This window comes from Xyrauchen texanus, chromosome 24, assembly GCF_025860055.1.
Source record: "Xyrauchen texanus isolate HMW12.3.18 chromosome 24, RBS_HiC_50CHRs, whole genome shotgun sequence".
Lineage (NCBI taxonomy): Eukaryota > Metazoa > Chordata > Actinopteri > Cypriniformes > Catostomidae > Xyrauchen > Xyrauchen texanus.
In genome coordinates, this window is record NC_068299.1 from 10,590,225 (window position 1) to 10,610,312 (window position 20,088).

General features: G+C 39.1%; 1 protein-coding gene across 1 annotated transcript; it reads left to right on the plus strand.

The window, feature by feature from the left end:
- The first annotated feature begins 331 nt into the window (after positions 1 to 331).
- Positions 332 to 19,940, plus strand: LOC127618114 (DDB1- and CUL4-associated factor 5-like). The gene is made up of 8 exons (XM_052090387.1): positions 332 to 764; positions 1,801 to 1,944; positions 2,040 to 2,216; positions 6,048 to 6,177; positions 8,180 to 8,393; positions 13,485 to 13,551; positions 13,677 to 13,804; positions 16,257 to 19,940. Exons 1-8 carry the CDS (start codon positions 557 to 559, stop codon positions 17,568 to 17,570), a joined length of 2,382 nt encoding a protein of 793 aa, XP_051946347.1. The 5' UTR covers positions 332 to 556; the 3' UTR covers positions 17,571 to 19,940.
- The last annotated feature ends 148 nt before the right edge of the window (positions 19,941 to 20,088 follow it).

Genomic DNA, 20,088 nt, shown 5'->3' on the forward strand with positions numbered 1-20,088 from the left:
ACGACAAGACTAACTCTTCCCGGGGTAACTTACATTGTGACGGCTTTTGCAGGCAAATGCTCATAATATAGAGTGAAAACAAGCTTGTGGGATATTATTAGCATTCCACGTTTTACAGTAATACTATTTTGGAAAGTACAATGTTAAAGAGCTATCGCCTTTTATCGATGAATATGTCTGGAATGTCAAAAACAAAACTATCTTAACCTCGCTCTCAAGATTGTGTTCATTTCTAAGAATTCCTTTGCACGCAGCTCTCATTGTTTATTGTTCTATTTATAAAGTTTTAAAATATATTTTAAGAGAAAAATGTAAAGATTTAGATTGTTTGGGTTCTGAGTGTGATCCGGTTAAGTGACGTCATCAATCTCGCACCGGAGCAGGAAGTGTCGGTGGGACTCTAAACAACGTAAAAGCAACCTGCGCGCTCTCGCTGTAACGAGCAAACATGTAACATCTAATTACTCAACAGAACTAGCAAAGCACCGAATCAGACCCCGAGTTCAAACCCATGTCAGTCTAACGCAGGCGTTGAGACTCATTTCACGGAGGAGAGATGATGGAGATGCGGGGCTGCGGTATGCGCAGCGCCGTCGGGTTCCTCTCCCGCAGGACGCTCGGCGGACAGCCGCACCTGAAGGAGGAGTTCCAGCGGCGCAGGCTGGCCGGCTGCACCAGCCTCTACAAGAAGGACATGCTCGGACACTTCGGCTGCGTCAACGCCATCGAGTTCTCCAACAATGGAGGCCAGTGGCTGGTGTCTGGTAAGTGCCCGTTCAGTCCCCTCCGGTTCTGCAAGCTGAGCTTTCAAATGTGAGTCTGCTGAGTAAGACAGGCCGATACAAGTCTCTAACGTAGGATAGAATAAACATGCACATTGCATGCAAAATAAAATGCAAATGAAGTCTTTGACTTGAGTTCGGGCTTTAACAGGACCGATTTGACAGCTTCATGTGAAAGATTTTGCATGCATATATATTTTTTTTATGTGGATTGCTCAACATAAGCTTGTAGAAAAAATACCGACTGTGCCTCCATATTTTTTTTTAGTGCTTTCATATATGCGCTTACTCAATAATTGCTTGCAGCTGTTCCTGATTATTTTGGTTGAAGGTCTTAATCCCTATTAGACACTATTTTTTGTGTGTTTTGTATCGTTTTCACATTTGCATATGTAAAGTTTTAACATTATGCATGTAAAATGAGGTAAAATTGCAGCAGAGAAGCTAAAGTGAGGTGTTTTTTTTTTCTTTGCACAGGTTCTGCACAGTAATAAAGATCATGTCTGCTGTCACCTTTCCATTCGTTTACTGCAAAACGTTTCATTTTGTGCAAGAGATGTGTGATACTGAAATAGCATTTGTATGTTGTCAGAATCTTTAATGTAGAAAACAACTTGTTTGCATGGCAACAAGTGTCCTTGTTGTCTGTTTAGTCTTACAGTAATAGGTTTTAATAATATATGAGATGATTACTTCAATTTCCCTCAAATCCTTGAACTGGAGTCCGGAAAGGTGTCACTGGTAAAACACTGCCAGCTGTGGTTTTAATTCCTATACTAATAACAAAACTCAGAAAGACACTAGCTCTGGCTGTTACCTGTTAAAGCAGCAAATCAGTTGTGTATAAACCAGTAGAGACCCTTTATACCTTTGGATCTATATACGTAGGTAGATGAAACTAATGGTTTAACAGTGTTGTGTTTTGGTGGCTCATTGTGACCCATTAGACTGATCATCTTTTCTGCTTCAATTACTTCATTAGGAATAATATGTTGACATCCCCTGTCTTGTGCTGTAGGTGGTGATGACCGCCGAGTGTTGCTGTGGCACATGGAGAAAGCAATACACTCAAGGGCCAAACCAATCAAGTTGAAGGGGGAGCACCTTTCCAACATCTTCTGTCTGGCTTTCGACAGCACCAACAAGCATGTTTTCTCTGGAGGTAAAACAAGCAGCTGCTCAGATTCATAATGCTGCAGCTCCAGGTGAAACAGGCAGAAGATATTCAGTATGTCATGCTCTTGTCTGTTGCCACAGGAAACGATGAGCAGGTGATTCTGCACGATGTAGAACGTGGTGAGACGCTTAATGTCTTCCTGCATGATGACGCTGTCTATGGTCTGTCTGTCAGCCCTGTAAATGATAACATCTTCGCCAGCTCCTCTGATGACGGCCGAGTTCTCATATGGGACACACGAGAGCCGCCACATGGAGGTACACACTATTTATCAGTGTTGTGATGTTGTTAACTAAATGTAGTGACACCACTAACTTTACTGCATTTTTCAGTAGCGTGACTGTAGTTCAGCTTTTTTCACAAAAGTGTAGCTTTTAGTAACAAGCTACATTTGTCAACGAGTTATGCTGGTTCATCACACAATTCTTTATTTGTCACATTAAGTGTTTTTCCACACAATTGTGGAACTAGTACCTGAACTAAAATCAGTTTGTTGTGAAACTTGACCCGTTCTGCTTAAAGTCCGCTTCAAAACATAAAGGGTTAGTTCACCCAAAAATTCTCTTATGATTTACTCACCCTCCTGGCATCCCAGGTATATGACTTAATTTCTTCTGCAGTACAGAAATTAAGATTTTTAGAAGAATATTTCAGCTCTGTAGGTCCTCACAATGCAAGTGAATGGGTGCCAAAATTTTGAAGCTCGAAAATCCACATAAAGGGAGCATAAAAGTAATCCATATGACTCCAGTGTTTAAATCCATATCTTCAGAAGTGATTTAATAGGTGTGGTTGAGAAACAGATACATATTTAAAAAAAATGTTATCATACATTTTCCTCCCCGCCCAGTAGGGGGAGATATGCATTAAGAATGTGAATCACCAAAAACAGAAGAATAATGTGAAAGTGAAACCCGCGAACCGCACCTTGGTCCACTTGAAAAGGTGGTCTGGGGTACGGTTCATGTGAACAGAGGGGGGAGGAAACGAACTCTGGTTCGGTCCAAGCAATTGAACCAAGTGTGTAAGCACCTTAAATATTGATCTGTTTCTCACCCACACATATTATATCACTTCTGAAAATATAAATGTAACCACCCAAGTTGTCTGGAGTTCGTTTATGTTACTTGTAAGTGGATTTTGGAGCTTTTTTGGCACCTATTCACTTACATTGTATAGATACAGAGCTGAGAAATTCTTCTAAAAATCTTTGTGTTCAGCAGATGAAAAAAAGTCATTACACATCTTGGATGGCATGAGGGTGAGTAAATGATGAGAATTGATTAACCTTTTAACAATGGATGACTGTAAAAGAGTCCGTGTTGATTTTTTCCGTCCTGTTTTGTTGTGGAAAACTTAATGTGGACAATATGCACTTGGATTTGTAAGAGATGGAAAACAATACACCTTTGCATGATCAAAAGTGTGCTTCCAATAAACAATGCCCCTTGAAGCTATCGTGTATTTTTCATTTTCATAAGGGAATGTCTCCTTAATTAAATATACTGCATTGCTTTCTGGTTACCACCCGATAGTTATTATAAATAATGTATATTTTTCTTGTATTTTTTTATTCTATAGCTTGTAGAAATAATGAAAATAACAGAAAAGATAGGAGTGTTTGCCTTGAGGTCATCTGCCTTCTAAAACATTTTTTGCATTTTCACTTTAAGGTAAAGATTATGAGTTGATGCCAGACTTTATTTACAAAGTCTTTGTAGAGATCCCAATATTTCAATATTTTTCACAACTTTGACAGACTCACTCATTGCTCTTTTCCCATAGCCTCTTAAATGTGTGTATCCCCCCTGGTTACAAAAACCTTTCTAGGGATTATATAGTAGTTAATAATTTAGATATACAGTGGGTACGGAAAGTATTCAGACCCCCTTAAATTTTTCACTCTTTGTTATATTGCAGCCATTTGCTAAAATCATTTAAGTTCATTTTTTTTCCTCATTGTACACACAGCACCCCATATTGACAGAAAAACACAGAATTGTTGACATTTTTGCACATTTATTAAAAAAGAAAAACTGAAATATCACATGGTCCTAAGTATTCAGACCCTTTGTTCAGTATTTAGTAGAAGCACCCTTTTGATCTAATACAGCCATGAGTCTTTTTGGGAAAGATGCAACAAGTTTTTCACATCTGGATTTGGGTATCCTCTGCCATTCCTCCTTGCAGATCCTCTCCAGTTCTGTCAGGTTGGATGGTAAACGTTGGTGGACAGCCATTTTCAGGTCTCTCCAGAGATGCTCAATTGGGTTTAAGTCAGGGCTCTGGCTGGGCCATTCAAGAACAGTCACGGAGTTGTTGTGAAGCCACTCCTTTTAGTGGTGTGCTTAGGGTCATTGTCTTGTTGGAAGGTGAACCTTCGGCCCAGTCTGAGGTCCAGAGCACTCTGGAGAAGGTTTTCGTCCAGGATATCCCTGTACTTGGCCGCATTCATCTTTCCCTCGATTGCAACCAGTCGTCCTGTCCCTGCAGCTGAAAAACACCCCCACAGCATGATGCTGCCACCACCATGCTTCACTGTTGAGACTGTATTGGACAGGTGATGAGCAGTGCCTGGTTTTCTCCACACATACCGCTTAGAATTAAGGCCAAAAGTTCTATCTTGGTCTCATCAGACCAGAGAATCTTATTTATCACCATCTTGGAGTCCTTCAGGTGTTTTTTAGCAAACTCCATGCAGGCTTTCATGTGTCTTGCACTGAGGAGAGACTTCCGTCGGGCCACTCTGCCATAAAGCCCCGACTGGTGGATGGCTGCAGTGATGGTTGACTTACTACAACTTTCTCCCATCTCCCGACTGCATCTCTGGAGCTCAGCCACAGTGATCTTTGGGTTCTTCTTTACCTCTCTCACCAAGGCTCTTCTCCCCCGATAGCTCAGTTTGGCCAGACGGCCAGCTCTAGGAAGGGTTCTGGTCGTCCCAGACGTCTTCCATTTAAGGATTATGGAGGCCACTGTGCTCTTATGAACCTTAAGGGCAGCAGAAATTTTTTTGTAACCTTGGCCAGATCTGTGCCTTGCCACAATTCTGTCTCTGAGCTCTTCAGGCAGTTCCTTTGACTTCATGATTCTCATTTGCTCTGACATGCACTGTGAGCTGTAAGGTCTTATATAGACAGGTGTGTGGCTTTCCTAATCAAGTCCAATCAGTATAATCAAACACAGCTGGACTCAATTGAAGGTGTAGAACCATCTCAAGGATGATCAGAAGAAATGGACAGCACCTGAGTTAAATATATGAGTGTCACAGCAAAGGGTCTGAATACTTAGGACCATGTGATATTTCAGTTTTTCTTTTTTAATAAATGTGCAAAAATGTCAACAATTCTGTGTTTTTCTGTCAATATGGGGTGCTGTGTGTACAATAATGAGGAAAAAAAATGAACCTAAATGATTTTAGCAAATGGCTGCAATATAACAAAGAGTGAAAAATGTAAGGGGGTCTGAATACGTTCCGTACCCACTGTATATCTAAAGTGTATTCTTCTTTAAATAGCTTCAATGTATTTAGGTACTTTTTGATAGTAGTTTATAGGAACTACTTTTTTAAAGGAGATGTTTTGCTGTTGTTTAACTACTTAAAGTAATGAGTAGTTTGTACAGTAGGACCCCAACACTGCTTTTGATGTCTGCACACACGTACAGAATAAATTACACACATTTGCGCAGTATACTAGAGATAGATCAATATATCGGACAGGCCGATTAATAGGTTATTTTTTGATTATCTGCAAAGTGCATCCCACACATGCCATGTACCCTCCTGTGTGCACTCGGAATTTTGAGTTGAGATTATTAGTCGACAGAATTAAACCACAATACACCTGAGTTCGTTTACGCTGGAATTAAGTTTGAAGCTGTCAGGTTGGTATATCTGCTCTGTACTGGGTTATGATTAAGTTTTGTGTAGGTTTGTTGAAGTTCAGTCATACATACAGGACATTTATCAGGATCCTTGTTTGGAAAAGAATTAGACATGCAGTTTAATTTTATTCTGTGTCAGTCTAACCCTGTTCTGTAGGTTGTAGAACTTGTGTGTAATTGTGTATTTCTGTTGTATATTCTAGAACCGTTCTGTTTGGCCAACTACCCCTCGGCATTCCACAGCGTGATGTTTAACCCCACAGAACCCCGTCTGTTGGCCACCGCTAACTCTAAAGAGGGAGTGGGGCTATGGGACATCCGCAAACCCCGCAGGTGAGGTTAAGATCTGTCTGAAAAATACACTCACTCACAACAGAGCAAAAACACACCCAGGGCTCTTCATTTTCATTCTAGGGTCATGTTATCCAAATGTAATTAGAGTAATTATGAGATCTTTGCGCTTTCATCAGAAGTCTAATATTTTGAAGTAAAAGTTCTCATAATTTACTCACCGTCATGTTGTTCCAAACCCTGACTTTTGCGGAACAAATGGAAATTGAATTTTAATGATTTTCGTGATCCATCTTTTCAATAGAATGGCAGTTAATAGGAATTCACTTAAAAGCTTAAAAAGTGTCAAGTATTCAGTTTGTCTTCTGAGGCATTCAGTATGTTTTTGTAAGAAACTTCCCGAAATGTAAGTCATTTTTCAGTCACAATCTTGACGTTGGTTGTGGTTCAGTGCTGTGAGACAAGCTTGTTTACAGTGTTCATGTGATAACTTGTAATATTTAGCGATTCGGTTTGTAATGACATGAGGGTGAGTAAATTATGACAATGTTGATTTCTGGGTAAACTATTCCTTTAACCTTGTGCGACACTTCATCCTCCTGCACGGACATCATATTTGGTCTTTGCTTTACGCTATGCATAATTTAATTTAGTTTAAACCGACTGATTTCAGTTCAAAATACTCTGGGCTGTCAGTAAAGGGTTACATTTTTGACAGTGTGATGTCACAAAACACTGTCGCAATATGACAATAAAATAATGAGTTTGTCTTTTGGAGAAACTCCTACAAAACTACATCTTGTAAGAAACCTCATTAAGTTTTTACATTGAAAGTCATAAGACTAGAGTCTATCATTTTATACAAAATTCAATTTTTAAAATTGTATTGATTTAAATGAACATGGACTATAAGGCTATTGTTAATTAGAAATCCTTTAATCACAGCATTATCACATTGAGAGTAAAGGTATTTATCCAAAAGCTGGAAAATGTTGCTTTCAGAGGCTTTGTATGAAGTTAGGATGAAAATAAGGTGCATTTCAAACTGTTAAGGTTAAGTCATTCACTATATAGGGACCAAGAAAGCATCCTATAACTTTCCTATGGAGCCAAATGCATACATTCCTAACATCCGACCAGTTTCAGGCGGCAGATGATGTTTGGACCACTCGACATGTTTGATCCGTAGTTATTCAGAATTTATAATAATACATTTTATTTTAACATGGTTGGCAGTGATTGGATGATACTGGCCGTTGCTTAATTACAGAATTAATTATGCTAAATTATGATTGGTGAGATGCTTCAGCACTGGCTATCACTTGTTTGTTTGATAGTGCAAGGAGAGAACATTAAGATTTTGTTGTCAAAGTCGAAAAAACATGGTACCATGGTATTCTTTAAAATTTCACTACTGTCTCCATAGGAGGACATACATTTTTAGGAATAGTATATGCTCAATTTATTTATTATTTATTTATATATTTGCATGTTTATTTGGGGCTACTCGTTTCAAATAAAAAGGGAAATGAAAAATGCAACAACACCTTACCTTTTAAAGTCCTATTCTGTGAGAAAAGTGCTTTGAAATTGGACACAAATGGCGCCAGTGCAAATTGTGAGCACAGAACAAAGTTGTTTAAATCTGTTTATGGTTTAGAATGCTAAATGTACTGAATGTAGAACCACAGTGTTTGCATGTATGCACTATGCAGGTCCTGTGGCGGTCCCTGTTACCCTTTATGAGCATTACAGACTCTGAATAGCAGTGTCTTTATCTAAATAAATCAGAGGGTCACGTAAAACAGGCCAGAATTAAATTTATTGAGCCATGTTGTCATTGTAGCTTTCTGCTGCACTGTCTGAGACCAGCAGAGGACAGCAGAGAGTGCGTGTTTGATTAAAGATGTTCTAGTTTTGATTCCAAAGTATATGATATCCTGAAATAACCTGAACGATAATCAGCACATCCACGTGATGATCTTTTATAATACACCACTTTCCTTAACATACATTAGTTGATGTGTCTCTTTCTGTGTTGTAGTTCTCTGTTGCGGTATGGAGGGAGTTTGTCTCTGCAGAGCGCCATGAGTGTGCGCTTTAATAGTATGGGGACTCACCTGCTGGCTTTGCGCAGACGTCTGCCTCCTGTCCTGTATGATCTGCACTCCCGTCTGCCCAGCTTCCAGTTTGATAACCAGGGCTACTTCAACTCCTGCACCATGAAGAGCTGCTGCTTCGCTGGAGACCGAGATCAGGTTAAGCCTTGTGTGTGTGTGTGTGTGTGTGTGTGTGTGTGTGTGTGTGTGTGTATATATATATATATATATATATATATATATACACATTAAATATATAGGTATATACACTGGCAGCCAAAAGTTTGGAATAATGTACAGAAGTTTCGGAAGGAAACTGGTACTTTAATTCACCAAAGTGGCATTCAACTGATCACAGAGCAACTTGAGGTTCAGTGTCTTGCCCAAGGACACTTCGGCATGTGGAGTCATGTAGGCTAGGAATTGAACTGCCAACCCTGCGATTAGTGGCCGACCTGCTGTACTACATGATCTACAGTCGCCCCTATGAAGCTTAACATTGTGTTTGTTTTTGAGTTGCCACAATATGCAATAAACTGGCATGTCTTAAGGTTGATATTAGGTCAAAAATGGCAAAAAAGAAAATGCTTTCTCTAGAAACTCCTCAGTCAATCATTGTTTTAAGGATTGAAGGCTATACAATGCTTGAAATTACTGAAGATTTAATACAAAGTTGTACACTACAGTCTTCAAATACAATGGACAACTGGCTCTAACAAGGACAGAAAGAAATGTGGAAGGCCAGATATACAACTAAACAAGAGAAGTACATCAGAGTCTCTAGTTTGAGAAATAGATCACCTCACATGTCCTCAGCTGACAGCTTCATTGAATTCTACCCGCTCAACACCAGTTTCATGTACAACAGTAAAGAGAAGACTCAGGGGTACAGGTGTTATGGGAAGAATTGCAAAGAAAAAGCTTCTTTTGAAACAGAAAAACTAAAAGAAAAGGTTAGTGGACAAAGAAACACTATGACTATACATTGTGATCAGTTGAATGCAACTTTGGTGAATAAATGTACCAATTTCTTTTCATAAGAGCAAAATCTGTGCATTATTCCAAACATTTGGCCGCCAGTGTATATTAAATATATAGTTACAGTGCATCCGGAAAGTTTTCACAGCGCTTCACTTTTTCCACATTTTGTTATGTTACAGCCTTATTCCAAAAGGGATTAAATTCATTATTTTCCATAATGACAACGTGAAAGAAGTTTGTTTGAAATCTTTGCAAATGTATTAAAAAAATAAATAAATGAATGTATATAATAAGGTCTGTTGATTTAACAATTCATTGTGATTAATTATATAAACATATTAATCCATTAATCATGTCCTTGGAAAGTAATAAGGAATAGACCTTATTCCCGCTAGCGCCATCTTTGATTTTTAATAGGAATGACATTAAGGCTGTGAGGGATAGACTTTCAGTCTCTTCAATGGGCTGTACTGCAGTTTAAAGTGTTTTTGGATCGTTCTGCGAACAAAACATTGATAAAATATCTATCCAAGGACAATCAGTATGCAAAGAACTCCAGACAACATGAGTTGTGGAAAATCAGATGTTATATAGGAGCTTTATACAGCTTTATACCGTTCGTGGCATTGAAGAGACTGTTAGTCTATCCCTCATCCCTATACAGCCTTGTTGTATTTCCCATTAAAAATCAAAGATGGCTCTAGCGTGAATAACGTCTATATTCCTACCATTGGAGAAATTCAAGCCTAAAGTACCACCTGTTTTCTCCAGGGGGCATTAAGCGAAACTCCAGCTGTTAAAGCAACGCACATCTTATACAGAGAATAAACCACACTTACCCACTGCAGACAAAACAAAATGAGTCTCGTTCATGCGTTCAAACACAGTTAGATCTGAATGCCGGGAACTTAAGACGTGTTTCTAAGTTTCAAACTACCTTAAACACATCCTGACACAGCAACCTAAAAACTGTATGCTTATGACGCAACGCAACCAATGTGTGAAAAAGCGTCCATGTGACGTATGTGTACATTGACTCGTCCTAAGAAAAGCCCTCATAATAAATCGAAGACAGGTTGATGAATTCAATTTCAAAATGGATTTGACTTTGAGCCTATGATTGGCTTATGTTCAATAATATGGCAATAAACAATATATTGCCTTATAAAAGCCTATGTTTTGCCTTATCACTTCTTTACTTGTCTGCCACAATAATGTAATGCACCTCACTGATCTCTGCCTGCATCACCTTGGTCTAATGATGGACTACTCTCTTAAAATGGAATGCACAGACTATCAATTAATTGCCAACAAAAGCCTTCATCAGCCAACTAACAAAAGACAATGCATCTGTGTGAACTTCTGCAGTTAATCCAGGTTGAACTTCAAAGACATTATCATTAATCTTACAGTTCTAACAAAATCTTTTAAACACCTGCCCTAAACGCATACTTAGTTTACAAATTTTAAACCATGACATGCACTGCACCAAAATAACTAATATTGGCATTATATTCATGATGTTAGTCAGAGGGGAACTGGCCCCCACATTGAGTCTGGTTTCTCCCAAGGTTATATTTCCCCATTAACCAACATCTTATGGAGTTTATTGTTCCTTGCCACAGTCGCTTTCGGCTTGCCCACTGGGGTTCTAAATAGAATTATTTAATTATTTTATTAAAAATGTACGATCATATTTTATCAAACTACACAATGATGACATATATACATTGAATCAACATTTAACTCCCTCTACTACCTCTCCCCAATCACCAACCCCCAACGAACATCCCTGTTGTCACGCATAAGTACACACCAAAAAAAAATAAAAAAATATAAACATACACATCTAAAACTACGCCTTTCTCTCCAAAGCCCCTCCCCGAGAGTCCCCCAAAAACACCAAATAACTGCCCCATTTCCCATCAAATGAGTCCCAGATCCCTGGTCTTCTACATAACACCTCCTCGAAAGCTGCTACCCTCCCCAACTCTGCAAACAACTCTGCAAGCACCAAAGAGGGTGCTCCAGCCGACTTCCGTCCCCTTAAAACAATCTGCCTGCCGGTCATAACTTAGGATCACTCAGTTAGGATCACTACTTTATTTTAACAATGTGAATTGTCACACCAATAGTAGAGAGAATTATATATATTTCAGCTTTTATTTCTTTCATCACATTTCCAGTGGGTCAGAAGTTTACATATACTTTGTGATTATTTGGTAGCAATGCCTTTAAATTGCTTAACTTGGGTCAAACTTTTAGTGCAGTGTTTTAAGTTGCTGGAATTTTGGCCAATTACTCCAGACAGAACTGGTGTAACTGTGTCAGGTTTGTAGGCATCCTTGCTCTCACATGCTTTTTCAGTTCTGCCCACAAATTCGGATTGAGTTCAGGGCTTCGTGATGGTCACTCCGGCACCTTGACTTTGTTGTCCTTTAGCCATTTTGCCACAACTTTGGAGGTATGATTGGGGTCATTGTCCATTTGGAAGACCCATTTGTGGACGACAATGTATCCACATAATTTTCCTTACTCATGATGCCATCCATTTTGTGATGTGTACCAGTCCCTCCTGTAGCAAAGCACCCCCACAACATGATGCTGCCACCCCCATGCTTCACAGTTGGGATGGTGTTCTTCGGCTTGCAAGCCTCACCCTTTTTCCTCCATACATAACGATGGTCATTATGGCCAAACAGTTCAATAATTGTTTCATCAGACCAGAGGACATTTCTCCAGAAAGTAAGATGTTGCACCCATGTGCACTTGCAAAGTGTAGCAGTGGCTTCTTCCTAGCAGAGTAGCCTTTCAGGTTTTGTCGATATAGGACTCATTTTACTGTGGATATAGATACTTATCTACCTGTTTCCTCCAGCATCTTCACAAAGTCCTTTGCTGTTGTTCTGGGATTGATTTGCACTTTTAGCATCAAACTACATTCATCTCTAGAAGACAGAATGCATCTCCTTCCTGAGCGGTATGATGGATACGTGGTCCCATGGTGTTTATATTTCTCCCAAGGATGAACCAGACTTGTGGAGGTCCACAGTTGTTTTTTCTGAGGTCTTTGCTGATTTCTTTTGATTTGCCCATGATGTCAAGCAAAGAGGTAGGCCTTAAAATACATCCACAGGTACACCTCCAATTGGCTCAAATTAGCCTATCAGAAGCTATTTGTCTAAAATCTTGACATCATTTTCTGGAATTCTCCAAGCTGCTTAAAGGCACAGTTAACTAAGTGTATGTACATTTCTGACCCGCTGGAATTGTGATATAGTCAATTAAAAGTGAAACAATCTGTCTGTAAACTATTGTTGGAAAAATTACTTGAGTCATGCACAAAGTAGATGTCCTAAACGACTTGCCAAAATTGTAGTTGGCTAATATGAACTCTGTGGAGTGGTTAAATTATTTTAATGACTACAACCTAATTGTATGTAAACTTCTGACTTCTACTGTATATGTACAGTATGTGTATACATTTACAGATACATTTTTAACCTGAATGGCATCAACAAATGGCTCTTCCAGCAGTCATTTAATTTTTAAGCAGTCCTGGTTATGAGTAATATGACAATTTGACATTGATCAGTGATTGCACAAAGAAATTAATTTGTGTGTACATATTTATTTACATTTTTGTTTGTGGGTGGAAGTGTGTGTGTGTCACAAGATAGTTGTAGATATTTCTGAGAAAGGTATTTTCATGAGGGAATGTTGGGTTAAGGCTTGTAGAAGCATGTTTTATTATCAGTGTTTGTATCTAAAGTTGAACAGATAATGGATTTGACTGGGGTCATGTGCTGATATGTTTCATGTTTGTCTGTGTTTGTATGTTTGTCCAGCTGTCTCTCCTTTCTCGTTTCTACTGTCTTGTGCCTCATTCCACAGAGCTGTAATTCTTCATCTCTGGAGTTGTCTGATATCTGTCAGTCTGTATAGAGATATCAGCTGAGCAGCTTATATAGTCTGTCTCTACAATTGTGTCCCCTGAAGTAAGCTAAATCTGACAAAACCTACCTAGGGGACATCAGGAGATACCCTTGATGTGGAAAAACATTTTAATTCTAAAAAGTCAAGTTAAGTTTTGGTTAAAGTAATTATAATTATTTTTATATGAAAACAATAGAAGTCTAAGGTCATCTAGATAAGCAGATGTGTTTGTGTAGTGCCACTGAGCCAGAGGGTGTTGCATGCGAATATGCCATTCTAGAAGGAAAACATATTTCTCTAGAACCTCATGACTAGAGTATATTGTGTTTTCAGTACATCCTGTCTGGCTCAGATGATTTTAACCTTTACATGTGGAGAATCCCCAATGATCCTGAAGCAGGTAAACAAAATGCACACACACAGGACAACCATGTCTAATATTGTTTGCTCATTGATATTTTGTGTGCAAATGTTATGCCAGCAGTAGCTGTCCATTATTATTCATGGGACATTTTGTCTCTGCAGGATGCCTGGGTCGAGTGGTGAACGGGGCCTTTATGGTTCTGAAAGGTCATCGATCCATCGTGAATCAAGTCCGCTTTAACCCTCACACGTACATGATCTGCTCCTCCGGGGTGGAGAAGGTCATTAAGGTTTGTGTGTGTTTTCATAAGAACGGCATTATAAAAAGATTACAATTGACAGCATTAACCCTTTCCCCGCCAAACACAGAATTTTCCGTGTTTTATGAAAAAACGCTTCCCCGCCAAACACGGAATTTTCCGGGTTTCCGTGTTTTAGGTGTTATACGGTAAGGAAGACCCCTGCGCATGTTTTGAAAGAGTACGCAACTCTTTGATCAAAGAAACAGACTGCGATCGTCTCAAACATGAAGAAGTGGAGTATGAGAAGCTCAAAATATCAGACATAAACATGCCTTTTTCTCAGCTTTTTGTCTGAAATGTTGTTTTTTGACAAAACCTACCTCTGTTCAAGTCGCAATAAAAAAAGAACAAATGAAGATAAAATAAAATCGTTTTTTTTTTTGCCTAAAAGCAGAGGCCCAGATCTTTATTTTGATATATAGCATCTTCATATATTCATGGAAGAAAATATTCTGTGGGCCATTAAATTTTAGCGAAAATCGTCAAAAACCCTGGCGGTGGCTGGCAACTTTTTCTTAAAAACGCTGGCGGGTAAAGAGTTAAAAGATATTGAAGCATTTCAGCAGGTATTTTAAAGGGATCGTTCACCCAAACATTCAGAAAATTCAGTCATCAATTACTCGCCCTCGATGTCATTCTGAATCAGAAATACCAACAGAGAAACACTAACGGAGATGTTAGAATCTTTATGCTGCTTTTTTTTTATTCAAATGGCTGAGAAAAGTTGGAATATAGTACATGAGTCACTCATGATGTAAATAAAAGTAAATGTGGTAAATTAAATAAATAAATTCAATGGAATTTACGTTAATTTATGTATAGTTCAATTTACATAAAATTTACAAATTACAGAGCAATTGCCCATCGTATATAAAGGAGCAGAGTGAACATTTCCCTTTTGTGTTCCATGGAAGAAAGTCATGTGGGTTTGGAATGACATGAGGGTATTATGAAAAAATTTAATTTCTGGGTGAACTATTCCTGTAGTACAGCCTGATACAGACCTGCCACACACACACACACACTCACACACACTCAGAGAAAAAGATTCTGGAAAGAGCTCATGCCTAAACTTGTGTCTCCCCTCCGTTTTGTCTTAAATGAATTTTTGCTGTCGCTCATTCAGCCCATCCTAAATCCCTGAAGGCACACAATCTAAGCATGACTTTACCTGTCCCATCCTTTACCCATCTCGCTGTTTTGGCTCTGGTTATTTACCATCTCCTGACATATCATTACATAGAAGATCGTTACAGCTTCATGAAAGAATCACTCTTAAGAGCCGGTTTAGTTTAATAAATCAGTCAAAAGGCCTCTCGTGAGTTATTGGATTGAAATGGTTTAACAAATCACTCACCAAATAGGTCACATTTTTTCTTCACTGAACTGTAAGTCATTACTTGTGTTGTGTCTTACAGTGTATTTGCTCAGTATATAGTTAGGACAAATTATTGAATGTGGAATGCAGTACTTAAAAGTACTGAAATAATCTTTTATGGAATAGTTAAAGAAATAAGTGGAATCTGAATCAAAACCAGAATCTTTATATTTCTAATGACTCCCATAACTATTCACAACTGCAGTTTCCTGAAAAATATAATAAAGGAATCGGAGCAGATGTCATGATGAGCACAGGGTCTTCATAACGACCCCCATGTGCGGTTATCACATCTGGCATGTTTAATGCAATTTTGTGTTGCTTTTATGTCATCATTCTGTCCACAAATTGTGTGTGTGGGACTTTTGCTATCTTTTACTGTGGTTCTTGTGAAATCTTGTTTGGCAGGGAGAGGAGATGTTGAGTAACCCTAGCACACTGTGCCAGTTCTCTTGCTAAAATATTGAGATTTTGTAAGAGATCAGAATGACTTGTTTAATATGTAGCACTGAAACAAACATGCTTTTACTCTCTGCTGTTTGTACTGACATAAACTACACCGGCTCTGGTGGCTCCCTAAACAGACAGTGGGTCCAAATGTATGAGACCAAAAGTTTAAATGCTTCTATTTTGCATTTATCTAATTCAATAAAAAAAAAAGAATTAAACATTGTTATGAGCCTAACAATTTGATTGAAAGGTTGAATTAAAAAATGAACATGAATTTGAGAATGGCTTTAATGACAGCATGTACTCGATCTGGAATGGTCTCCACATGTTTGTGCAAAACCTGATGATCAATGTAATCCCTGCATGATATGAGAGTGTTCCATCTGGTAGCATCTTCAATGGAAGCAAAGAAATCTGATCTTTTGTACACAGTAGTTAACATGATCGATGTCACAAATTTAAATATTTCTTAATTTTTGTCACCAATGTTCGGTTTTCCCTCAAACTTTGTTTATTTAGATTTAGTATTCAGGATTTTCAATGAGGTCTTAAACTTTTGATCCCATTGTATGAGATTCTGACCTGTCTCACTTTTTTTGTCTCACTCTATAGGTCTGGAGTCCCTATCAGCAGCCAGATAGTTTTGGAGATCTTGAAGGTCTAGTGGAGGACAAGTCTCGCGCTCTCTACACTCATGAGGAATACATCAGCCTGGTCCTCAACAGCGGAAGTGGCCTGTCACATGATTACATCAGCCAATCGGTGCAGGAGGACCCACGGATGATGGCTTTCTTTGACTCGCTGGTTCGTCGCGAGATCGAGGGATGGAGCTCAGATTCAGACAGCGATTTGAGCGAGGGCGCCATTCTGCAGCTGCATGCAAGAGCGCGACGCGCTACGCGATCCACAGCACGGTCTCCTGCCAATGCATCCGCTGCTCATCAAAGCGACTCAGACCACGCCGGGCCAGATGCACTGGAGAGTGAGCAGACTGATCAGGATAGGGGCGGGTCACAGAGGAGGCAGACGGAGCCACGTGCATCTGCATTTCTGCTGGACCTTGTGAATGAGGACACTGATTCCAGTGGGTTCTGGCTAGATCCAATGCCCCGTCCCAGATCTCCTAGTCCACATGAGAACTCAAGCCTCTCGAGCCATGTCTCCTCAAGGGGTGTGGTCTCTAGTTCTAGCTCCTCCCCAAGCTCTTCCTCTAGCTCCTCCTCCAGCAGTGACGGCAATGATGAGGAGCTGCGTAGAAGCAGGATGCGACAGCGCAATGCTGCCAGATGGAGGCGCCATATGGGTGACTCCAGCAGGGACTCAGCCCACAATCTTCGTTCCGCAACCGATTCCTGCACATACCCGAACATATTCGTTAATGATCAGGCATCACCTTCTTCGACCTCGGGTGAGGAAGGTCGCCCTTTTAGGAATCGTGGGAAAGAAAAGAGGAGTGAATACGTCTCAAGTCCCACAACCTTATCTGACAGAAATTCTCAATCACAGTCCAGATTTAGAAGGCACATCATTTCCTCCCACTCAGGTGGTGATGCCCCTGTTGAGAGAGAAATATCGCGAGTTGGCTGGTGTTCGGAATTAACGGGAGAACTAGAAAGGGGGAGAACAAGCGGGGAAGACTTAAGTTCGACACACAGTGCCGGGGAGGAAGTAATTGCAACACTCGGCAGTCACACCACAGCAGGCTCTGGGGTTAACGGACGTCTACATACCGAGGTGGATAATGAAAGCCCTGCTGACTCAATTCACCCAGAATGCTCTTTGACAGACACCGATTTCGGTAAGTACTCCAGGACCCAGGAGGAGCCCTCTGGACGGGAGTCAGACAGTGTTGCTTGTAAACGAACTTGTTCAGACTCCGGAGATGAGGAGGATTCTCCTTCGGAGAAGAAGGCGAAAATATTGTGATGTCACCGCACAAAACGGACTAGCTCGGAGTGAAACTTATTTTGACTTGTGCATCTTCGGATTCTTTCAACAGCTTTTATTTTCTAAGTTCTAAACCAACATCCTTCGTTCTCTTTCTCCAATGTCATGCATTTTGGGGTCACACCTCAGTCAGCACACTAAAAAATTATTATTGATATTAATATGGGATGGGAAAAATAATAACTGCAGTGTTTTTTGTTTTATAATATTGTAGTTTCATACAACCTGTAACCTTTATGTTGGGGGTTCTAGTTTGTTTTGGAGCAGTGAAAAGAAGGGTTTTAAGAGTATTTCTACAAGAAAGTTTCCATGGTAACCTCATTGAGCAGATGCTGTTTGAGTTGTACATTAAAGTTCTGTTCCAGTGTTTCCATAGAAACTGCCATGTCTTTTCTTCATCACCATACACTATTATAATCATCAACAGACAGGAAGTGGCTCACTGGGATTTTTGGATGAGGTTCTAGAATTTTACAGTAAGATATTCTGTTGTGAGAATGTCACCATGGTGATGCGTCTGTATAAGCTCTCCATCAGTCCAATGGAGAGGATTTAGCTGTTAATGAACACTATAAAAGCGGGAATGTTATCAGTGTGTAGATCAGATCTTAAACTTTTAATGTTGTCCTCTGGTATTTCAATCGTCTGATTGATAACACCCTGTAAATAGGACTACACAGTGTTTTCAAACATCAGAAGTGAGATTCCAAATCATAGGGATTGTAGATGGTCAGTTCATAGGACATTGCAAACAAAATTTGAAGACGTGTACATTGATTTTTCACTTCATAGGATGTGGACAGCAAAATTTACACATCAGCCAAAGTTTGGTCCTCTGGTTTGATTAAATGCTGTGAAAAGGAGTTGAGGGTTTGGCATTTTTATTTAGCATAATTGCTAGGCAAATGTGTATGAACACAATACCTTAATCTTGACCTTTAGTTATACAATCATTAAAGGTACCATTCTCCCAAAAATTTTAAATCCCTCATGATTTACTCTCATGGCTTCCCAATTGTGTATGACTTTCTTCTACAGAACACAAATTAAGATTTTTAGAAGAATTTTTCAGCTCTTTTCATGCAAGTGAAAGGGTGCAAAAATGAGAAAAGTTGAAAATGTAAAGCTCTAAAATCCACATAAAAGTAATCCATATGACTCCAGTAAATCAATCCACGTGTTCAACCATGATATAATAGTGAGAAACAAATCAATATTTAAATGTTTTTTTTTTTATCATAAATGTCCTCTCTGCCCAGTAGGTGGCGATATGTGAAGAATGTGAATTACCGAAAACACAAGAAGAAGAATGTGAAGGTGGCGATTACCTGAGCAGGGAGGAGAATTTAGTTAAAGGACTTAAATATTTATTTAATTTTCACCCACACCTATCATATTACTTCAGAAGATATGGAATTAATCAGTCTTCTGGAGTACTTTTATGTTGCCCTTATGTGGATTTTTGAGCTTCCAAATTTTGGCACCCATTCACTTGCATTGTATGGACCTACAGAGATGAGAAATTCTTCTACAAATCTATGTGTTCAGCCGATGAAAGAAAGTCATACATATCTGGGATGGCATGAGGGTGAGAATGTTAACTTTTAGGGGAACTATCCTTTTAAGAAGACACTGATGTTTGTAAGTTTAACAGATCACATTTATTTTCTTATTGTTAAACAGGGTTAAACAGTCTGGATTCATTAAATATAAAGGTGTGTCAAGCAAGCCAATTTGTATTTTACATTTATAATTAAAAATATCAAGTTGGAGAGAAATAATTGAAATTATAATATTTTAGAGTAATTTATATTTATTTAAACAAGTACATGATGTTGTCGTACTCAAAACCCCTAATTTATGTTACTCAAGTGTGGCCTGTGTTTGATAACCATAAAAATGAATGAAATGTGTCAAGTGAAGTAAACTTACAGATACACAGTGAGCAGTGAACACTTTGAATCACAAGTCAGCCATTTATGAAACTTCTCACTGCTGATGTCGAGCAAATTAATTTCATAGCCTTTATGGAACTCACAAAACCACTGTATTGGCCCAAAGCTCATGGGTAAGGAACAGGTCTCCTCTCAGGAAATGAGGAAACTACACACACACAAACACACACAGATATGTGCTTGGTCTGATGAGCAGTTCAAGGCAGCCATAAATGGAATTTATTCTCTTGATAAGGAAACTCCACCCAGCATTAAGAACACACCCTTACCCTTGTTTCTGCTCACACACAGGTTCCCAAGGAAATGGTGTCACCTGATTCAATCCTGCACGATGAGCAGAATCCTTACTCATTTAGAGGAGTGAAATGATCTTACATGAACTCAATATTCAGTTCTTTGCAGTGAATCATCTGTAGAATTGTGTTATTGCCCTCTAAATAGTCAACTGCCAGTCCAGTTTTACCTTTGTAATCAAGTTTTCATGCACACAAGTCTTTTACTTGAGGTATTCTGCTTGACCAATGTCAGAAATTAAAAATGCA

Excerpts from the sequence above, each read along its gene's own strand:
- LOC127618114 (XM_052090387.1), top strand. The coding sequence starts at position 557 with ATGATGGAGATGCGGGGCTGCGGTATGCGCAGCGCCGTCGGGTTCCTC. Across the intron at positions 765-1,800 it reads AGGCCAGTGGCTGGTGTCTG|GTGGTGATGACCGCCGAGTG; the intron begins GTAAGTGCCCGT and ends CTTGTGCTGTAG. Across the intron at positions 1,945-2,039 it reads CAAGCATGTTTTCTCTGGAG|GAAACGATGAGCAGGTGATT; the intron begins GTAAAACAAGCA and ends CTGTTGCCACAG.